Consider the following 22421-nt stretch of genomic DNA (forward strand, 5'->3'; position numbering starts at 1 on the left):
TTTAACTTTTGAGGGTGGCTGAGGAAAGGAGGGCTGGAACACACAGAAATCCTGTCAGAGGATACCTCAAAGGTCAGTCAGTGAAACTAAAATCAGCATGATGGCCAAATATCCAGTTATTTCAAAAAGCCTATATTAAGGACACCTTTCTGAGGCTACTTCTGTCCAAATTTGCAACTTCTATTTCCAGAAGGAATTTGAAAAAATAAAGTGCCTTGGAAGTAGAGGGTGCAAGTCTTCATTTTACAGTGAAGAATGTAGATTCTGTCACTTCAAAGACTAGAACCATGTCCAAAGTGGTTTCACAAAAGCTGTTCTCACACTAAAACAATTTTCCTAATGCCTGTCTTTGTTTTTCAGCTTGTAGCAGCACCTGCACCATAAACGAAAGCTGTGTGCATTTATTTGATTAAATGCTGCCATTTCTGCAGATAAAAATTTTCCAGAATGATCTTACATGCAGAAAAAGTAGTTCACCAACATTGAAGCTTGTTTGATACTTGAATTACACTTGCAAATCTTTTTACCCTACATTAGCTACAAATTCTTGGCTGACCTTATGATATTTTCTTAAATTTCTGCTGAAATTTGTGCAGAATCTGTGCAGTTCACATAACCCCCAAATGACATCTGGCTTTTTACACAGAGAAATGGCTTTCAGCACAGGGAAATTTATTTAGAAATTACAGTCCTAATGCATGCAGTAAAGCGCTCTGTGTTCTCAAGAGTCTTCTTAGTGTCCTCTTTATGGGGAATGTCATGGACTTTAACAAACACTTCTTTCCAGCAATTTTTCAAGATCTGTATTTCCCCCCTGTGAGGAAAGTTTCTTTTCACTTCCTAAAGGGTAGTGGCTTCATGTGTCTAAGTCAGCTGCAGCCATGTGAGCCACAACGAATAGGTAGGTAGATGTAGTGTAAAATGGGATTCTCAGATGCTTTTCAAACACATACAAATAAAAACAATATGCTTAAAAAAGATAAAAGGTTTCCTGATGAGTTTTACATTTTGCTTTTTATAAAATGTTCCTGAAGACTGTAGAGTGCTCTTAATCATAATTTTAGTACAGCTCCTTAAAAACCACATGCAGGCATCTCAAACTTTTCAGTAATGCATTACTGTCAGGCTTAATGTTTTGTAACTGAGCAGTAATGTCTGATTCAGAAGTACAAATGCATATCTACTTGATGATGCAGAGACTTAAGCAGGGCTTCCTCAGGATACTAAGTTCACCATAAAATAATAAAAAGAAATCTCAGACATCCTTTATGAGACAGAAGCTGTCTGGCAAAGTCATAAAAAGAATATTACTGTACACAAGGCAAGGATTTTATAATGTTTGGCCAAATTGCACAGTTTCAATTTAAACGAATATTCACGTAGCAGCGTCTATCCTAATAAAATGCTTAAAGTCTGAACACTTTCTGCCAAGTGTCCACAAAATTTCTTTTTCTTCCTATTCTATCAATGGATAGAATGTTCACTTTATGACCTTCTCAGGGCTTGCTCTGAAAGACTTTAGAAAGAGTCAAACATCTCCAGAGCAGAAGACCTGACAGGAGAAAGATGTCTGTATGGTAGAGGTGTACATGTCTTGAAACTCTTTGCTGAGTTGCAGTAACTAATAGAAGAGCAAGACGTTTTGCTGGAGACACTCAAGTCATCAGTTCCCCAAAAGAAAAACTCAGTAGGTGCAATAACCTGTTCTCTGAGACAAAAAGTATTCAAAACCTACAACTTGAAAAGTTACCACCAAGAGGTGGTCTGCCATTTATACAAGAAGAATGACAGAATGGAGGCTCTGGGGTGTCTTGAGCACTTCAAGATACTTAAGAGAAATAAAGTCCCTCCACAGTTCTCCCACCTTGGTAATCAGTATGGGATCATCAAAGTTAAAAGCAATGGTTCATACAGCTTGATGTAGGCAGCCAAGCTTTTAAAATTAAAAGCTATACTATATGCATGCCCTTTATTGGCTGAAGTCAGCACATAGAACACAGAATCTGTGCACTGGCCTGTATGACACATCAACGTGGAGTATGTATGCAATACGAAAATCTAGTCACCAGCACTGGGGTCAACTTCTGTTTTGATTCAGACCTTCTTACTCTTCACAAGTTTTAAGAACTTAGAAGTGGTGCAAAATATAATTTTTGAAGAACACAGAAAAGCAAATCTGTTAAAATTTGGAGTTATAATTCAGTTTCTGACATGACTACTTTTAACCAGAATAGTTTTTAGAAATTGCATTTTGCATTGATCTTTCCTTCCAAACCACAAATTCTTAAAAATGCAAACATTTCCAACTTTCCGTACAATTAATTGAAATTTTCCATGTAGGCTATATTTAAATCGATTAAGGTGCAATTAAGGTTCCATTGTTGCCAATAGCTTCTAATTGTTCTGTAATAGACTACAAATACATTGAAATAAGTAAACGGAGCCCAAGGTAACTCAATTACACTTCTTCTTCTGGTAGACTTATTCTTCTCTATTACTTTAAATGAATTTATTTGTGAGATACAGAATGGCTTTCAGGACTCAGTGGCAAAAGAGAGAATATACCTATGTCAAGCTTTCTCTTGGGCAGAGTGACTACTGTGAATGCCATCGCTCTGTGAAGACTGTGTAAGTGGTTAGCAGCACTTACAAGGGTGCCCATGGTTCTGCTGTCTTGATTTCACTCCACATTGCGAAGGGTGTATGGAAATCTTTACAGCTCAGAGACATCTGATAAAATCTCTTGGTCTGTCTTCATTTAGCTTGCGGTACCCTTAAGACACTCCTCTAGATGAATGAAGACAGCACAAATAAAAGATCAGTGTTGCATTAGGGCTGTCTTTGCATTGCAAGAGCAGCACGTGCATCTGGGAGATTATTTAACTGGCAGGTGCGTCCAAGCTGTGTTGCACTGTTCTGGTACTCTAGTAAGTCTGTCCTTAAAAAAAACCTATGGTTTTAAAACAGATAGCATATCACAGATCATTAGAAGTAACATATTATGGCATCCTCTGAGGGTTTTTCTTAGTGTTTGGAGTTAAAAAGATGTCTTATATGTTAAAAATTCAGTAAGGCACCTAAGTCCTCTGAAAAAAATAGTATTTCAGGGATATCTCTGTCACTTTCCCATTGACTGTTTTAGGAAACTAAAACCCAAGCAACCAATCAAAATCCTGTAAAGATCACTCCAATTATGCCCAAACAACTTATTAAAAAAATTCAAGGAAGTGTTAATGTTACTTTGCTCTTATAAATGTTGAGGTTTTCCAAATGTGTGGAAAATCTAAAACGATAGTTGAAAGTCTTGAATCCACAGTATACAAAGCCTTCTTCAATGTACATTTATTTCTTACAATGAACCCTGAATGGGGTCTTAAATGGACAGTGTTTATCTTAATGCTTAGGGCTTGAAGGTTTTCAACTTCCCTAAACTTAAAAACAATTCTTGTTAGGAATCCATGTACCAAGTGAATGCCAGTTAAGGCAGTGAAAACATGAAGTACAGTTAAGAGATCAATAGAGTCACGTTTGGGGCTGGTATGAGGTGGTATAAGATTTGAATTTATGTAAGCTACACAGTTGAAGTTTTGGTCCTTTATTAGGACCAAAGCAATGCAGAAGAGCATACTTAAAGGAAGCAAAGCAATACAGAAGAGCTGATGTGATAGATCACCAAAAAAGAAAGTATTTTAAGGGCTAAGTTTCTTGCCTGCAGAGTAAATCACCCTCAATATACTTAAGTCATTGACTGCTCCTTTCTGATGCAAGGTCATCTTTCTTGCCTATTGCAGAAGTTTGAAAAAAGATTGCTCTAGCTGATTCTGCTCCAAGTCTGTCCTGAAAGCTAAGCCATTATGTGTCCTACCTGCAACAAAAGACAAAATGCTACTTCCTTGCTGTATAAAATGATGGCGTGTGTTTACCCGCACCCTTATGTGATATCCGTCTTTCAAAAAAGCCATTAGGGAATGGCTCCAGAAGATAGGATGAAGAATTCTCAATCCCCAATGGAGTTTCCAGTTGTATGACTTCCTAGCATGTGAGTTACTCCAGGGAATGCCCTCTCAATCCTGAGAGGGGGACAGAAATGCTTACAGGAGGGTCATGCGCAAGGGGAAGCTCCAAAACGAGCAGAGAGGGCTGGATGGGACAGTGCCATCAGATAATTTGTGGGGCTGTAATGACAGGCTTTTGAGGCCAGGAAAAAAGAAAGAAAAGAAAGAAAGAAGGAAAGAAAGAAAGAAAGAAAGAAAAAGAAAGAAAGAGAAAGAAAGAAAAAGAAAGAAAGAAAAAAGCTTGCTCTTGCTTCTTGCATCATCAGAGGACAGGCATCAACAGAGCCACTGAAATGATGCAGCCTGTGTTTTGTGCCATGTCCAACACCTTGGGAATTTCTGAGCAAAATTCTAAAACTCTGGGCAAAACTCTTAGCACAAGTCCTGCAGGAGGTAGAGTCAGGGAGGTGCAACTCTTCAGAAATTACGTTTTCATCTTCTAGAGGCACTCTGTGGAATTTGAAATGACTGTAGTCAGTACTCAATAAGGCTGTCCAGGTATAAATGTAATAAACCAAATGATTCTTCCATCAGTTATTCCTTTTTGAGCGCTCTTCCCAAGATACTGCTTTGTGCACAAGGGGATTTCTGTAATAATTACCCCTGAGTACCCAGTGGAATAAGTGGTAATTACACTGGCTAAACATAAAAATAGATCCTTGTGCCATCGGTTCCAAAACTGACAGGAAGCCTTACTTCAGATTTCTACGGGTTTTTTAGTTTTCATATTCTTCTAGCACTGCAACACACAGAAGATACACACAGGGTTGCACAGACTTTCTTGCTCTGTGGCTTATATGAACTACCTGTCTCGTAACTTGTATAATAAACAGTTGCTGTACCCTTGGGTTCCTTTCCTCAGCTGCAGAGTAGGAACAGCAGGTGTTCTGCAAAATGAAATCCTTCATGATTATGGGATTGCTCAGAGGGCCGTAATACCTACCCACCTTCAAGAGAATGAGTCAGGCAAGCAAACTAGAATACTATTCCTATTTCCTATCAGCACAAATGGAAATCATAACATTGTCAGTAAAACCATGCCACCAAATGGAGGGAAAGAACCAGATGCAAAACTGGCAGAAGAAACTTATACCTGTGTTGTGATGGTCTGAGAGATCATACAGAGTACCAAGGAGAAAAATTATTTCATTGAACGAAGGCCCACCTTCACCACCCAGTATTTTTGCCAAGCTAGAGGGTCTCAGGAAGAAAGAAAACATTGAAAAAGCTAAAAGGCAAACTGAGATCTTGGAGACAGTATGTGCAATTTGTACCGCTAACCTAGAAGTTCTGCTCAATATCAGTTCACAATATTCTACTCCCTCACAGTTACGTACCAACTTTCATACTTAATTACAGAAAAATAATTTATCTCATCAGAGTGACTTGCTGAATTAAAGATTCTGAATTTCCTTTTCATGCCTTGGACCAAGGCACCAAATATAAACCCTCTGTCTACAGTTCAGTCTCTAAATATAGCCAAGAATTAAGATATTGCTGCTTCTGCATCCTAAATAATCTAATGGAATCAATTACGGTTTTGCGCAGATGACATCTGGTATTTGCAAATACAACATGTAACACAAAATCCAATCAAAACAAGCATGAAACTAAAGCTTCCACCCATCCTACTTCATCCTTAGTAAACACATTGTTTTGCATCACAGGATAGATTTTTTCACATTTTTTATAGACTTCAGCTTAGAAGCTCTCTAAGAGAATGTAACACAAGAAGAAAAGGGCTTCTAACTTTGACTTCAGCCAGTGGTTAAGCCAGATGACTGAACATCATTCATGTATTCACTAAGAACACCATCCCATTGCTTGGATTTTCAGCCTTGTGCTTTTATTGATCAGTATGCCAGTCATGCCAAGCTAAATAACAGTTTTGCATTGTCAGATACAGCAAGGTTCAGAGTGAACACCAACATCAGCTGTGGAAAGGACACAGAATCTGAAATGGATTAAATACAACTCTGTCCTACTGTGCCAGTAAGATCTTTGCCCATTATATTTGGAAGGTAAGGATAGTCACACTAGACAGTATCCATGTTATCAACCCATTTCAAAATATACCCCTTTGCAGCACTTTCCTGGCATTATAATTAATGTTTTATCCTCAAGTAGCCAAACATACTGTATTAGGGCTAGGATGCAAACTCTGCCTGCATGTAAGTACACAGGATTTGGGCGGAGGGAGATTTTTTCTTTTTTTTTTTTTTTTCTTTCAGATACAGCCTAAATAGATAAATATAAGTGTACCTGCAATCAAGGACTGCCCTCTTCCTCCTCCAAATAATGCAGGATCAGGAAGGAGGTGGGTCATGTCCCTCCCCATACTCCAGAGCAGAGTGAGAGCATAGCAAAGCAAGCAGTCCCACTCTAAAGACTGGCTAGCCTGTGGGCTCTGAGCAGCCTTGGAGGAAACCATGCCTCCTGAAATGCTCTACAATGAAGACCCATGTTTCCTCACAACTCCTGTTGCTACCATGTATTGCCAGACTTGCAAAACTCCAAAACATGTGGTCACGGCAGTCCATACTGAAGCGTGAATGCTGGAGAATTTTCAGTGGTAGAGCTTGCTGAGCAGGGTTAAGGATGTGAACTTTTTTTTTTTCCTTCCCCTTCTGGATTAATTTTATATCATGGCTACTCTTTTGTCCAGTTCACCCAGTACCTGCACAAATGCTGCTGCCAGCACAGAGAAGGGGAGAGCTCCAGTGAGGAAATGAGTGACTGTGAGCTGTGCAGGAGAAAAGGGAGAGAGACATTTATTTCAGTGGCAGCGGCAGCTTGTGCTGTGTTAAAGTTATTGTGAAAGTGCAGCAAAGTCACCAACTGTCATCATCATGTCTGAATGGATAACCTTCATCCTGCCCCCTTGTATTTGTAGTGCAACAGATTCAGCCATAGTACATTTTATACAGATAGCTAAAATTGTGTAAGAAATGCGTGACTTTAGGTACACAGGTGGAATGCATGGGATGTTTTCATTTCAAGATTCCAGCCCTACAAATAAATACAGGTAATTTCACTGGTTTCTGAAACTAATAAATTTTGTGGGTTTATACAAATGTTTCTAGAATCTCTATCTTACTTACAGGAAACAATTAATTCCTTTAACCATAGTCATTGCACTTGCTGAAGCAAGTACCATTCACAGCATGACACAGCTATCTATGAAATAATTTAACTGCATCATGCGCAGTCAGCAGAAGTTCAGCACTGTGATTAGGAGAAAGTGACTCCATACTGTCACTCACTGTTTGAGCTACATATTATGCTGCAACAATTTTCCTTTCCTTCCTATCTATCGTAAAAATATGGGCAGTTTCTCGATTATGTCAAAGTATCCCTTGCTAACAACACGTGTTAACATTTGATAAAAAAATGGTGTGGGTTTTTTTAGTATGTCTTTTTGATCCTCAAAAGTTCAGCAGCTATAAACCATAAGAGGTAATATCAATAGCATAAGCAGGTGCCATCACCACCGGTAGTTAAGTGGTTCTTCATTGTTCAATTTGACCAAACACTTCAGAAATTACTTGATTCTACTCAGTGACAGTGTACATGGAAAAGTTAGCTGTGCAAGAAGCTGAAATAACCACCAACCTTGAGTTTTGCAGCATGAGCTTGAGTACTGAAGCTCAGTATCCTTGCTACATGTCGTTGTGTGTAAACTGTCTATAAGGACACTATTGCAGAAGAAGAACTTCAGGAGCTTTAGCAACCATGTCAATGCAAACTCTGACAGCTGCTGCTTGAATGCATGTAGACGGAGTAGCACATCCCTCGGTTGTCTGTGCATGCTGGATCCGGGTGGCAAATGAAGCAGAGCCTGCCTCTTCCCAGCACTCCTGGCTGCCGCAGGATGCCCTGGGGGTGTGGAGCACAGCGCCTGCTGCTCACACCAGGCCATTTTCTACCTGCTTCTGTTTGAAACCGGGCCCCTCCCCACAGTAATCTGGTTGTACCTTTTCAAAGGCAAAAGTACTAAATTTATTCTAATTTATGTATGCTTGTAATAGCCACTACTCTGGGAAGCTTACGGTTGTTGTACAAAGAAGATGTGAACCATTGGAAGGATCCTGACATCTAAACCTTCCTAAATAACATAACTTAGCAATAAATGTTTTAACTTCTTTTGAAAACTAAGTAATGCATGGAATATTACTTCCAGCTGCATATTGCAAGTCACTGGAAAGAAAAATATCTTGGCCTAATAAAACCTAGGAAAGACTGGCAATGAGCAAGAGAAAATCTTCTGTGACAAGAAAATAGCCCCAAAGTTGGAAAAGTATTTTGGAAATATGTATTTATTATTATTTTTATTTTACAGAGAATAACTCTTAAGTAGCAAATCTTGGCTCTTAACAGACAGCTATTAGTGCCCATGATATAATACTACTTATATCAATTTCATCGGTCCAGCATTGACAAGAGAAGTCAAAAAGTAAAAAAGGACAGTTTCCAGCTCATGTTTAAAGTGAATAACCATCCCGCTCTATTTTTAGTACAATGGAAAGAGCCGTGATAGTCATATGGTAAGGAACAACTCAGTCTTTACCAAGTGCTACACAAGCTGTGTAGCTTGCTGTTCAAAAGGGTAATAAACAGTTCTTTTAGCCCAGCCAAAGCGATAAGAATAGATGTGATTCAATGGCACTGTAGCATAAGCGTGTCACTAAAACGCGGTCTTCTGGAAACTGCTTTTAACACAATAGAACTATTACTTGGCCAGCACAGTTGATGGCCACGTGCTTTTGTTGCCATGAGCTGTGAGAGTCAGTAGAATCAGATTGCTGTAGAAATGTGAATGTACTTTATGACGGCCTGTAGTAATTCTGTACATCTCTTATGTCTGTGTTCTTATAGCCACTTGGGCACTGAAGTAGCTGAAATGAGAAAGAGGCAGCAGTCACAAAATGAAGGAACATCAGCTGTGTCTCAAGCACCTGGAAACCAAAGGCCCAACAACACATGTTGCTTTTGTTGGTGCTGTTGCTGCAGCTGTTCATGGTATGTCCTGTAGTATATTCGGTTCCATATCCACCACAGGTAAACGATGAGAATGGAAAGTGCTAAGCACTGGGAACATGCAAACTTGTGGGAGAGGACTGCTGCCAAGAGGCACAATTTAACATTTCACTTAAAAATTTGATTAAACAATTCCCTGATTTGGTTGGACATCTTGTGAGGGGGAAGAGGAGAGAATAGTAAATTCAAGCTATATTTACCCTACTTAAACCATAACTAAATGAGGAAATTTCAGTTGTAAAACTAGTATGTGTGAATGAGAGACTTGATACTGAACGTTTTATAATTTGCATTCAAAACTTTTTTTTTCTGCTTGTACTTTTGATATTGCAGTTCTCTGCATTCAGGAGGGTAAAAGGGAGATGGTCGTAAATGTGAATATATGGTGGCCTGGTTTACTAATTAGTTGTTGAATAATATATATTCTGTAAATCTGAAAACACAAGCCTTAAATTCCATTATATCTTTTAACTGGTGTGGAGTAATTTTAGTGGAAAATAGGCTCAAAAATTGTGGCTGCTTGTCTCTTCCTAACCAAAGAGTTCACTTGGAAAGTCAAAGAATTAAAACCAGTATCAGAAAGAGCTTTAAATTCTCAGTGTCTTGAGAGGTATCAGGTCTTTATTTCTTATTTTCATGAACACAGTTAGTGCTGAAATATGAAGTAATTGACATGCAGTACTGTTCGAAGCCTGTGCATCCTGTTACATACACAGTTCAGTCTTTTTGGAGTGACCATTCCTCTGTGTATCTGTGTTATTTTCACTTGAATCAGCCATGTGGACCCAATCTAATCTGAGGCTATTTGCCCCCAATATATTTAAAAATACATGCCAACATGTGTGTACCTGGCATCAAATGGGACAGCTTTTTCCAAGATGCCACATCCTGGAGGCAGTACCAGGGTGGACCTGCCTTGGCTCTTACTTCCAGTTTCACCTGGAGGCAGAGGATATTTGGAGCAAGGCTGAGCGAGAGCTCATGCTTTTACGAAGTTACTTTGCAATGTGTTCAAGCCATACAGCAAAGAGGTGCAAGTGTATTAAATGGGAAGAAAAGGGAGGATGTTTTGCCACTGTTATCTCTGCTTTGTGACAAGGGCACAATGTAAGATTAGCTATACTGTTACAGAGCAGAGGTTCATTTAGCTCAGGATCCAATTTCAGGAAGTGACCTGTAGCAGATGCCACAGGGAAAGGATAAAACAAGTGGACATGCACCTCCTCAGTTTACCCACAGCAAAACTCCTCACAACTGGCAATCTGCAACTTAGGGACTTCCTGGCCAGGAGGTTATTTCTGTGTGTTTTATGGCCCTTGGTGGAATTTTCTTTCATTAATTTGTCAAACCATTTTCTGAAGCGACTTCCTGAACTCATCTAAACTTTTGGCATCCGGAGTTTCCTGTAGCAATAAATTCTACATCAGACCTGTGCACTCTGTGAACTATTACTCCCTTTTATTTTTTTACCCTATGAGAAGTTACTTTCATCTGATGCCTCCTTGGTCTTATGATTGTGAAGAACAGCGAATAATTGTTCCTAGGATGATGGAGCTCTCTCATATCCCCCTTCAGCTGTCTTTTCTTCCATAGTCTGCTCTATTTTAATCTCTGTGATACGAAACTGAGGCAGACCATGGTTTATCCTTAACTCTCTTCTATCTATCCACCTACCTTGTGTCTCTCTGTGTACCTTTCCTATTCTGCTATCTTCTGTCTGAGATGTGTGACTAGATCTGTTGCAGTAGTCAAGACATAGGTGCACCCTGTTTTGTGTTTGCTCTTGATTTTTTATTATTAATTCCTAGCACTCTGCTTGCTTTTTAACAACCGCTGTGATGATGTTTTCATAGAATTATCCACCATGACTACATGTACAGCTCGGGTTGGCTTTTGCCTTGCATACTGGAACATGAATGGCCATACGAGTATCAGTCTAATTTCTAAAACTTAAAGAAAACTGATTTCATTTTTTAAGCATGTTATAGCTCAGGAAGTCTTATTTGACAACTATACTCTATTTTGAAGCTTTCATGAACTTTGTGACCCTTGGAGTGCCTCGACTCCTCAGAATGCAATACTATTATATATTTGAACAGCTTATGGGTATTAAATCTAAATTAAAGCAATTATTGCTTTAAAATGTAGGATGTCCCTTCAGCTGCTTTAGTAATTGGTTTTGCTGTTAATATCCTGTCTTTTGGTGTTTTTTGGGGGTTGAGGGGTTTTTTTGGTAAAGTAGATTAGACTGAGCACAGAGAAATCCTGTCAATTTAAGCTAGTTTTCAGGATTAAATCAAAGAATGGGTCGAAGGGGATAGTGACATCACTTGTGTTTTCTAAAATCAAAAAGGTAGAGCAGATAATGTAGTAAGTCTTTTCCAGCTTTATCTTCTGTGATTCCATAGTGGAAACTCCATTAGAGGAGTGATGGGAAAAAACTTTGAAAAAGGCAATATGAAATGTTTCAGAATCTCAGTTAAAATGAAGCAATTGGTTCCGGTGCCAAATTTGTTTGGTAAATTTGAACTCTCCAGGTAGAGTACGGATTACTGTTCTTGCCTCAGTTGTGTACTCTAAAAAACTACCAAAAAAAATTACAAAAAAAAAAAAAGTAACAAACTTTACTAGTCACCCATTATATAGGGGATCCTAGGTAGGTAATTCTCTAGGGTAGTTCTCTGTAACAGGAAAGCCTAATCATAACAGATTCTCTGGACCTAATGTAATTACATGCTTTCCCTAGTTCCACAGGTCTTTGTATTTGAGTAATGTGAATCTGTCAAGAGATACCTGTCTGGAAATGTTGCTGGATTCATTAATGGTGATGACAATGCTTTAACTGTCAATAACAAGATTAGGAGAATTTTCTTCTGTTTTTCCACCAGCCTGGGTGACTGAAGACAGCTCTTATATCACTAACTTCTTAGTGCCTCAACTTCCTCATCATTCATAGAAATGGGGGGGAGTGTGTGTGTGTGTGTGTGCAGCTTTTAGTAAGAAGCTTTCACTTTTATCTGTTTGAAGAATGAGTTCAGTAGATCATATATCCAAACAAATCATTAGAATTCTAAAAATATCTTTTGTGTATCATGTGATGTTTGTTTTTTTCTGTTCCACCCTGTGTTAAAATCAGAATAGACATTAAGTCTTCTGTTTGCATAACAGCATAGGCAAATATTCACACCTTTGTTTGGGGAAACGGTACCTTGCCTAATAGAGACTTATTAACAGCAAAAAGTTAGATCAAAATATTATTCAGTACATCTTATTACAAACTTTTTTTTTCTCTAATAATTCTTTCTTAAACGTATCAAATATTTGGAGTACTTCTTTGTTGTGGGAAAACCCTGGTAGGCAGCTCAGCCCCATACAGCCACTCGCTCACTCCTGCCCAGCAACATGGGGAAGAAAATCTGAAGGGTGAAGGTGACAAAACTCATGGATTGAGATAAAGATAGTTTAATAGATAAAGCAAAGCTGTGTGCACAAGTAAAGCAAAGTAAGGAATTCATTCACTGATTCCCATCAGCAGGCAGGTGTTCAGCCATTTCCAGGAAAGCAGGGCTTCATGACACGTTACGGTTTCTTGGGAAGACAGACAGTACAGCTCTGAACCTCCCTCCTTCCTCCTTCTTCCCCAGCTTGTGTTGCTGAGCATGGCGTCATACAGTATGGAATATCCCTTGGGTCAGTTGGGTCAGCTGTCCTGGCTGTGTCCCCTCCCAACTCCTTGTGCACCCCCAGCCTGCTCGCTGACAGGGCAGCATGAGAAACAGAGAAATCCTTGATGCTGTGCAAGCACTGTTCAGAAACAGCTAAAACACTGATGTGTTATCAACACTGTTTTGGTCACAAATCCAAAACACAGCACCATATAGGCTGCTATGAAGAATATTAACTCCATCCCAGCCAGACCTGGTACATCTATCGACACTGGTAATTCTCAGGACAGTAAATTGCTCAGTTTACGAGGACAAGGCAGGGCTGATAACCAAGGTTTGCTCAGATTGGAAAAGATGGAGATAGACGGGCTCCTTGAGTTGGCCATTGTATTGTAATAGGTATGGTCAGGATGTTGCCTAACTAGCTTAAGCCCTAAACTGGTGCCTGAGCATCAGTAGGGAAGGAGGCAGTCCTCCTCAGTGGAGAAAATAAAGTGCTTCTGAAGTTCCCAACAGGAAAAGCTTGTCCACTTGCCACAGAGGCAGATGATATATGCCTCTGGAGAACTTCTATAAGACCTTCCTCTCTCCACTGACCAGACACAGACCTTAGGCGCTTCCTTCAGGAAGACTGTCTCACTAAAGCATCTAACAGATAAGCACCAGTCAGGTACCGAAGGTGCTGGACTGAATCTCACCCTGTGTCTTAAGCTTCTACAAAACACCATTCCCAGAGAGGACAGAAGAAAAGGCTTCCTTACTAGGTGTAATTTCAGTGACTCGGGTAGCCTGAGAGTTGCAAAATTTGGAGTAAGCCTCCTAACATGACAGTCTATAATTTCCTCAATTACACTTTCTCCAGAGAGCTGCCCATTTAGTGTTTAGTGCTATGGCTTTACAGTTTTGAGCTCAGCTTGGCGAGGTAAGGGTAGAAGCCTGCTATTTCACACCCCCAACCTTATTTAGCAATCCGTTACTCCAGCTTCTTGAGCAGACATGGAGCCAGTCATTCTCTTGCAAACACTTGTAAATCACATTCTTCAAAAAACTCTCAAGACACTAGCACAGGGAGGTTGGCTATTCTGCCAATTTTATTTTGCTTCCTCTTTTGCCTCCCAGCTGGAGCAGGAGTCATAAGGTGCTCAGTGAATTTTAAAGCTGTGGGACACTCATGCCTGATAATGCCTCTCCTTTTACCACACACAGAAGGCTCAGAAGGCATCTAACATCTGCCCTGCAAGAGACCTTAGCAGTACTGGAGTCTGTGGGATGTGAAAAGGCTTCCAGGGGATAAGTGAAGATGATCACACAACTTCACTTGGTTCTGTAGCTCCATTCAAATGTGCGAGCTGGAAGGCCTTTACCTTAAAGGGAACCATTAAAACAACTGCTGAAGACTCTTGTGAAGAGGGAAAGGGACTCATGTCCAGCAGCTCCGAGCTGTGCCCTGTACAAAAGCTATGCCTGCCATTTGATTTCTTGTGACCCTTCCATGACTAGTTTCCCACACCCAAGAGATGCCAAGGAAGATAGGGTATTTGCCAGCTTGGCAGTAAACAAGAGTTGCTCTTGGCAAGAAACATCTCTCCTCCAGTTCTTTAAACTTGTCTATGACTGCTGTGAGTTACGTCTGAAACGTCTTCCTGATGACCTTGTTACACAAATATTTTTCTTTATTAAAGGGAACATTTTCCTTGCATTGGTTTAGCAGTTGACTTGGGCCTACAAGAAGATATTTCTGTCACTTGTGCCATGAATACGAGATGACAGATACAGTTCTAAGGATGATTTTAAATTATATTAATATTTTTTCTCTGTGGAGTTCAGCGTTTTCCTTCTCCTAACAGATAGTGTGCATGGTACTCTATATGAAAAAAACAAACCAAAACAATTTTTTTTTTGCACTTCCCACCTCTCTAGTATTTTGAGATGAATAATTTTTTTTCTGGTGTATTCAGTGTTAGTTTGTCATCAAAAAATTGTGTCTAAACTTTGCATGACTCTACGCAAGATAATCCCCAGGTGTCATAGTCGTGGCTGCTTTATCTTATTTAACTATGGTAGAAAGTTTGGAGGAGAGGGAAGCAAAGAAATGATAGAAACAAACAAAAAAACAATTTAATGCAATAAATCATAGCCACGTGTTGTGAAATCTGTGGAAAACAAAATCCATATTTTGCTTCCCATGCCTGTCTGCAGCAGAACCTTTATACTAGGGGTAGACTAGAGGTGGGCTGGTACAAAAGGAGTCACCCAGGCTCCAGGATTTTGTTAAAGCTTTCATCAAGAAAAGAAAATCTTTATCTTTGAAACAAAAGCACTCATTATGAAAAACATTTTTGGCTTTTAATTTTATTTTTTTTACAAACTTAATTTTTTAATTCTTCTTTTCCTCCCTGAACCCATAGGACAACACATCTGAAACAGATGTACTCAAGTCTCTGCATTTTACCTTTTCAAAACATCACACCTGAGAAAAGCAAGTATGGAAAAGTGCATCGGGAGTTATTGTACTCTAGTGCAGAATACTGTACTCTACTGAAATAGAAGGTGATATTTTTAAAAATATTTAATGGGAAAAGATGTTCCATTCTGAGCCTTTTTATACTTTAAAACATCACAGGACTTCCTTATGTTTTTATCACTTGCTGTTGCAGAGGTCAAAGATGAAAACAGTCCCTCTCTTTCCTCGAGAATAATTTCTTCTGAGGGATAGTGGGCTTAGCTAGCACAGGAACTCGTGCTTTGTGCATCTATGGGACAGTATCATCTGTATCATCACAGTGCGATATGGAGCACTGGTGCCTTCTTAGGAAAGGAGGACCAGTTCTTCTGACAGGTGGAATTTAAAGCTGGATAAAATCCATTATATGACCTGTCACACAAGCTACTGAATGTGATATTCTAGAAATTCAGTCTTAAATTACCTTGTCTTTAAGTCCACATACCCTCAGCGCTGAGGCCATGAGAGAAAGCTGCCTGGCAGACATTCCTGTTGCCACTGGAATGCACCATGGGGTGAATGTGGGGTAAGGATTTAAATACTTAGTCCTCAGAAATGGGCCTCTCAGGATTCCCTGAGCTACTTAAAATAAGAAATTTAAGTTCTCAGCATTTGGAAAAACAAGCAGAAGACACTCTAAAAATAAATAGCTTGTCAAGTATTTTTTCATACTTTTGTAAGTTATGTTAACAGTACTTATTAAATAATACCCAAGTAAAGCATTTCTTTTCCCTTTAAAGCAAAAGAAAGGGATGATCTCTAAAGTTAAAAAAATCAGAGGGGAGAAGCATGTCTTCCTAATGGGTCTGACATTTAATAGGCTCTCTCTGCTTTATAATTCGGACAAGGCAAGTGATTTTTCTGGAGTTTGACGGATGTTTAGGTCCTCAGGGCAGGCTGGGGACAGGTGGCTCTGTGCATGCTTGTTTACACAACTCTCCCGGGGCATCACGGCCTGACTTGCCAACCTCTGGGCTTGCGCCCTTCTGTGACACTGGGCCAGATTGTCAGTGTTAGCCTAATAATTCCTGGAAGTCTGCTCTCTTCTCGAGCCGGAACACAAATGCACCTCAGATGTGATTCAATACATGGCTTACCTCAGAGCCCCAGAGGTGGTGAGTAAAGGCACCTTTGACTGCTTCCTGCACCTCCCTGTGAAACAGATGTCAAACATTACCGTTCAAAAAAGGGCAGCGCATTTCTTCTACGTAAATGATGCCACAAGGTGCAAAGGTATGCCAGACGAGGTCTCAGGTATACTAACTGCAGTCAACTGCTTCTCCATAATTTTTCCTGCATCTACTTCTAAAGAGTAAGATGTGAATGCAGGAACTGTTACTGGCAAACGAAAAGGACTATAGGAATAAAATTTACAAAAAGCAAAACTTAATGTAAAAACGACTCAAGGAAGCTTAAAGTTAACCTGTTAAATCTCATGCGAGCCTGCATTGGTCACTGTGGAGCCCTCTTCCAATTAATCAAATAGATCTCATCTCCCCTCATCAAAAAGCGGCCCAGAAATCCCTACTTCCAAGTTCATCCACCACCTTTTATCTTCCTCCTTTCTTCTTCTCAGTCCCCTGCCAGCTACCTCCAAAGCCCTGTGGAAGCACAAGGTCTTGCGCAGCCTTGGAGCGGGGGCAGGAACTGTAAGCCACCAACTCCCACAGCAGCAACGGGTTTCCACAGGTCATTTGCCACTCAGAAGCAGCTTTGGGGCAGCTCATTGCTTTGTGGCACATGCAAAGTAAATCAAAATCATGCATTTCTCTAGGAGAAAGCTGTAAGCTACACAGTACATTTATTTTGGCAAGTGTCTGCAAAGGGGTAGTCACTAAGTTGCTGCTGGCCTACCATGAAATCATGGTGGAAGCGCAAAGATACAGAAGACACTACACAGGCGTTCAGCATATATAAATAATTTTAAATTAATTTTCAACCAAGAACTCTGGTTCGAAAAAAACTTTAACGCTCTGAAGTGAGTGTAACTCCATGTAAACTGATAAATGTTTCTATTTTCAAAGATATGAGGTAAACTTGTTCCTCCCCATAATAAAAAAGAAGTCTAATGTGAAGAGTGGAGCATTAGCTTCTTGTGCAGCTGGTCTGTTAACGTTAATCACAAGCCAATGGTAGAGTCCTCATTAACATCATCAAAACCAGCCCTGGGCTCTCTGGGCCAAGCATTCCTAGTATCAGGATTTTATCCTTAATATTTTAAACTTTGAAAATTCATTTCAGCTGAGGAACAGGTGGAGGTTTATGTGTTTACTGACATTTTTACCCATCTGTGATATCAAAAGCAGGTTAGAGAATGGGTAAAACATAAACATAATATATTAGCAAATTTTTAATAAATGTTTCTGAAGCTTCACAAACCAAATGCATAGATTCCTATGTGTATAATACTGCTAACATAAGAAACCCTCATCAGTCTAACTGCAGAAAATAGTCGTATTTCAAGCAAACAATTCTGTAAAGAAAACTGGAATAAAAAAAATCAGAACTGCAATCCTTCTAAATTGAAGAATAAATACATGCTCAGAGGGGATTTGGGATTACACAAGGCTCATTCTAATTCAGCCGCACATAAGATGCTGACAGTAGCTCCTTAGAAGGAGACAGCAGACTAAATCTAGTTAACTTTAGAAAATGATCTTGATTCTGCCCTGGCACAGCACACAGAGTGTATTCAGGGACTCTTGAGAAAGAGAAAGGAATGGCAGAATCACCTCCACTGGGGTAAAGCAGCTTGATGTCTCCTCGGAGGCTGTTTAAGAGATGGATTGCTTCAGAGCATCAGCATCTTGGCTCTCCCTCGCCGCTCATGCCTGTTTCCCACCTGCCTGTGCCAAAATGCTATTCAGCGTGGCGTCTGCGGAACAGTGGCTGAAGGAAGATTCATAATGTCATGACAGATTTTCTGTCACCAGCACACAGCTTGACTGTTGCTGTGCAAAAATTAAAAAACAAAAAAACAGGAGCGCTGAGGATGCCTGAGTCCAGTTTACGCTGTGATTTTCAGCAGTTAGGAGTTTGGAGCCTTTGAAATCTCCCCCAATAGGGTTTGGGCTGCTTTTTTGTTTCCGTATGCAAATTTGACAATTATGTATTTACACAAAGATGCATTAACTCAGGAGTCTGTGGAAAACCACAGAAATAGAGAAGTGTGTGAAAGGTCAAATGGATCTGAGATCGAAATATAAGCTGAAGTAAGGCATGTTGATAAATGGCGTCATTTTAAAGGTGCCAAGGTGGCCTTGCAAATCCTCCAAACTTTGTTCATCGTGGAGTATAATAAAAAGTTAAATATTTAACATGCATAACCACCACCAACAAAATGTTATCCAAATTAAACACACTGGCTGTGTCTATACTAGTAAACTAAGCAGGGCCAGGGCCTAATATGGGCTCAAGCAATCAGCTGTACAGTTAGATTGTTGGCAAGTGTTAACTCCCTGGCAGAGTTTTGGCCAGTGCCAAAGTGCACAGTCTCAGGCAATGACCTGTCGCAGGTGCAGAAACCCTGTTTTGGGTATGGGCTTTATGGACCGGGGCTACGTGCTGCCAGTCAGCCTCAGAGCCAGAGAACTCTCCAAGCCCGTTTTATCTGCAAGAATAAATGCAGTCTGTAATTCCAAGCCAAAAGGGGAAAAAATTAGGCTACTTAAATCTGTTAGCAGTAAAATTTCCATCTTACAAAGGTTTATTTTTTAACCATGTATCATTCCAAATCGGTTTAAAATGTCAGTTAAACCAGGAATAAATGTCTAGCGCTTTTACGAGAAAAAAATGAGAAAATGTATCCTGAAAATGAGTCTGCACCCCTAGAAGATAACACTTATAAGATGGAGATCCTCTCACTAGAAAAGTGGGTCAGACATTCATTATGTGAGGCAGAAAGGCAAAGGAGATGCGAATCTTGTCTAGTCACCCTTAATAATTCCATAGCACATACATTTGTCTAGATGGCAACTCTGGCTCTTCTGAAGTAGCTGATTGAGAACCTGATACCGGCGGGTGCTGAGCACCCATTATGGACCAATGGATATCTTCAGTTCCTGTTGACATCCATGTTGAAAATGCTTCCCAGCTCAGGGCCATGTCTAACAGAAAATCTGGAAACCAGCAGTTAACATCCATCAAAACAGATGCCTGTAATTTACACTGGTTGGCATGGCATTTCTCAATCCTGTTTGTTAGCTGGACAGATGTTAAGTGGAAGATCCCTCATCTTATTTGATTTTAATGTGGGTAAGCGTAAACTAGTTTAGTCCAGGCTAATGTCATAAAATACAGTGTTCCTAAGCATCATGGTAGGAATTATAGTTTACAAATACATAAAGCCCTCTTTAATTGAAGAACTTTACAACATCTTATGAAAAGGAAAAAATGTGAATTTAGTATGAATGTTCCCAGGCATCTATTCGCATTTGGAAACTACAACTAAATCTATGGAATCAAAGGAGTGACCCTAATCAGGCTCAATTCTTTACTGTTGCTGCTATTTTCATCTCTGCAAACCAAGAATAATAAAAAAAGCCACTACAGAAACTGAGACTAGGCCCATTTATCAGAATTAATTGAGACCATTAGGCTGCCTTGCTGGTGGATTGGAGCGCTTGTATTCAGCTGGTTACCCTTTCAAAGAATACAATTTCTATTTCTTTGAACACTAGACAACTGCCACTTTCAATTGTCTCAAGTCTATGAAGGAATTGCTTGCAGAATAGCTGTAGCCACGAGTAAGGACACTGCGGGTTGTCTAGTAATTAGATGTATCCATTGTACAAGATGGAATATGAAGGGTAATATTATTCTGAAGGAAGGAATGAAGCTGACAGCCAGACTAGTGATCTGTTGGGTGACCTGACAAGAGAAATACACCCTTGAGTTGAATCTTGCCTAAAGCAGAAACTAGCTCTACGGTAATGAAAAAAAGCTAGGGTAACTCCATTAGGAATCATCAGCAAGCAAAATTTGGCAAGCCGTGGATTTCTTACCTATACAGAAATTACATTGCACATCGGAGAAGAGAAGTCTCAAAAATTTATCCTAGAAAGGACTAAAAGTTTCCAAAAGTTGTAATAGCTTCTGGTGTGGCTATCATTATGTAAAAGTAAAATAATCTTTTTAAAGTAGAATCCAGCAGAAAGCATATTTTCTTACAGATTTTCAGAGGAACAAAATATATCTAAGAAAAAGGAGAGTTTAGAAAAGTCAGATTGCTTTAAATCACTAGTTCTTTCCTCTTTTGCACAAAGTAGCAACTTTTGCTCAGTGCTAGTCTAAGTTTGAGGGAGATACTGTCCTTTATTTCAGAAGTTCAAGTACAGTGCACACCGGTAGTTCCCATCTGCCTTTGGATGCCTGCTGAGCTGCAATATCTGTAGCTAGGTAGTTTAAATCAGTCACACAAGAACAGAGGAGGAAAGCAAGTTCAGCAAGGCTGTCCATTAAAAGCAGCAGTCTCCTTTCACGTACATTTTAGCCTGCATTGACCTTGAGAGCATTTCCCTCCTTTACCCTGAAGTCCTTCTGAAGTGTAAATATCATTGCATTTTTTTAATTAGCCCCCAAATATATTCTTCAATCAAAGTCTTTCTTTAGATATGATTGTAGTAAATGTGTTGGTTGTGGCACTGGTGGCCACACCTGGAGTACTGTGTCCAGTTCTGGGCCAGGCTCTTTTCAGTGGTGCCCAGTGACAGGGCCAGAGGCAATGGGCACAAACTGAAGTACAGGAGGTTCCCCCTGAACATCAGGAAACACTTTTTTATTGTGAGGGTGACCCAGCACTGGCACAGGTTGCCCAGAAAGGCTGTGGAGTGTCCATCCTTGGAGATATTCAAAACCCATCTGGACACAGTCCTAGGCAGCCTGCTCTAGGTGGCTCTGCTTGAGCAGGGGGGTGGACAAGATTATCTCTGTCCCTTCCAACCTCAACCATTCTGTGATTCTGTGTTTCTGTGATTCTGTGTTCAACTTGGCAAAGACTAAACTAAGGTCTTAAATGTTTGCAGAACATTTCTGGATATATTTGTGGGTATCTTAGGAGAATGTCCCTTTTGTCAGGGGGTTTCCAGCAGGTTAGTTTTCCCACTACCAATCCACTTTTGAACATTTTCTAAAAGAAGAAATAATCAATATAAAAATTACATCAAAGATCACATTGCAAATAGCAATCTACAATGGAAGATGTATTGACATGGGGATTTTTGATTCTACAAGGCTTTGCTTTCAAATTCTTCATGGGGTCCAAAAGGAAAATGCAGAGTTTGGACAAATTTGAACACTTGTCTGCCAAATGTATACTGAATTTAACTTTTATGGAAAATATAGCAGAAGATATAACTCGGCTTTAAAAGGAGACAGTTAGTCCGACTGTCCCTTATGAACAGAAAAGGTTACCAGATTTTAGATCTAGGCCATTTTAAATATACAGGAAAGGGAATAGAGGGGAACACTGCAGATTTGCTAAAACCTTTTTAGGTACTTGCTTTACTGAGCACGTCCTTCTATGACTTACTTTAGCTTAGCATTCGTATTTCAGTAAGGATGATCTACCTTCACAGTGGCATGTGGGATGCAATTTAATAACCTTATATAATGATCTTACATAAACTCCAAAATCTTGGCCAAGACTTCCCATTAACAGAGAGATGATTATACTCGTAAGCACTAGATCACTTGGGTTCAATTCTGCTTTTACTCAAGCTGAGCAGTAGCACAACATAAGTAAGACTAGGAGGACAGAGCTAAATGTCTTAACTGACTAGACCTTAATAGCCTGAGATGCTCCAGATATCTTAAACCTTAATTTCCACCAATCTCCTTTTTCTTTTATGGTTTATAGTTGAATCTGTAATGACTTTGACCAATTACGCTGAATCCAGCACAGTATTAAGAAAGCGCTGCAATTGAAAAGCAGTAAGAAATTCAGCCTGCTCTCCCCCCACTTCAAAGTATGGCAGAAACATACAATCTCAGATGAACTGAGAAGTTTCGTATTTTTCACGGGGAAGTTCACAACTCTGAACAATGATGTGTTATCATAAGCCTTTGAACAAAAGAATTCACAGATCTTAGTCCAGGTTTTCACAAGGAAGAAAGGTAGGACCCTGCTCATCCATAGTGTTTTTAACTGTATTTCCTTCTAAA

The 22421-nt window shown here is 39.8% G+C and overlaps 1 protein-coding gene across 1 annotated transcript in view; it reads left to right on the forward strand.

Annotated features, from left to right (window-relative positions):
* Positions 1 to 8935: 8935 nt before the first annotated feature.
* Positions 8936 to 22421, forward strand: part of RGS17 (regulator of G-protein signaling 17) — a 29112-nt gene continuing 15626 nt past the window's right edge. The window contains exon 1 of the mRNA XM_010581883.1: positions 8936 to 9074. Within this exon, the coding sequence (XP_010580185.1) occupies positions 8956 to 9074 (119 nt within the window). The 5' untranslated portion in view covers positions 8936 to 8955. The remainder of the gene's footprint in view (positions 9075 to 22421) is intronic.

Source organism: Haliaeetus leucocephalus, unplaced genomic scaffold (genome assembly GCF_000737465.1).
Source record: "Haliaeetus leucocephalus isolate CR32 unplaced genomic scaffold, Haliaeetus_leucocephalus-4.0 Scaffold819, whole genome shotgun sequence".
NCBI classification, from domain to species: Eukaryota; Metazoa; Chordata; class Aves; order Accipitriformes; family Accipitridae; genus Haliaeetus; species Haliaeetus leucocephalus.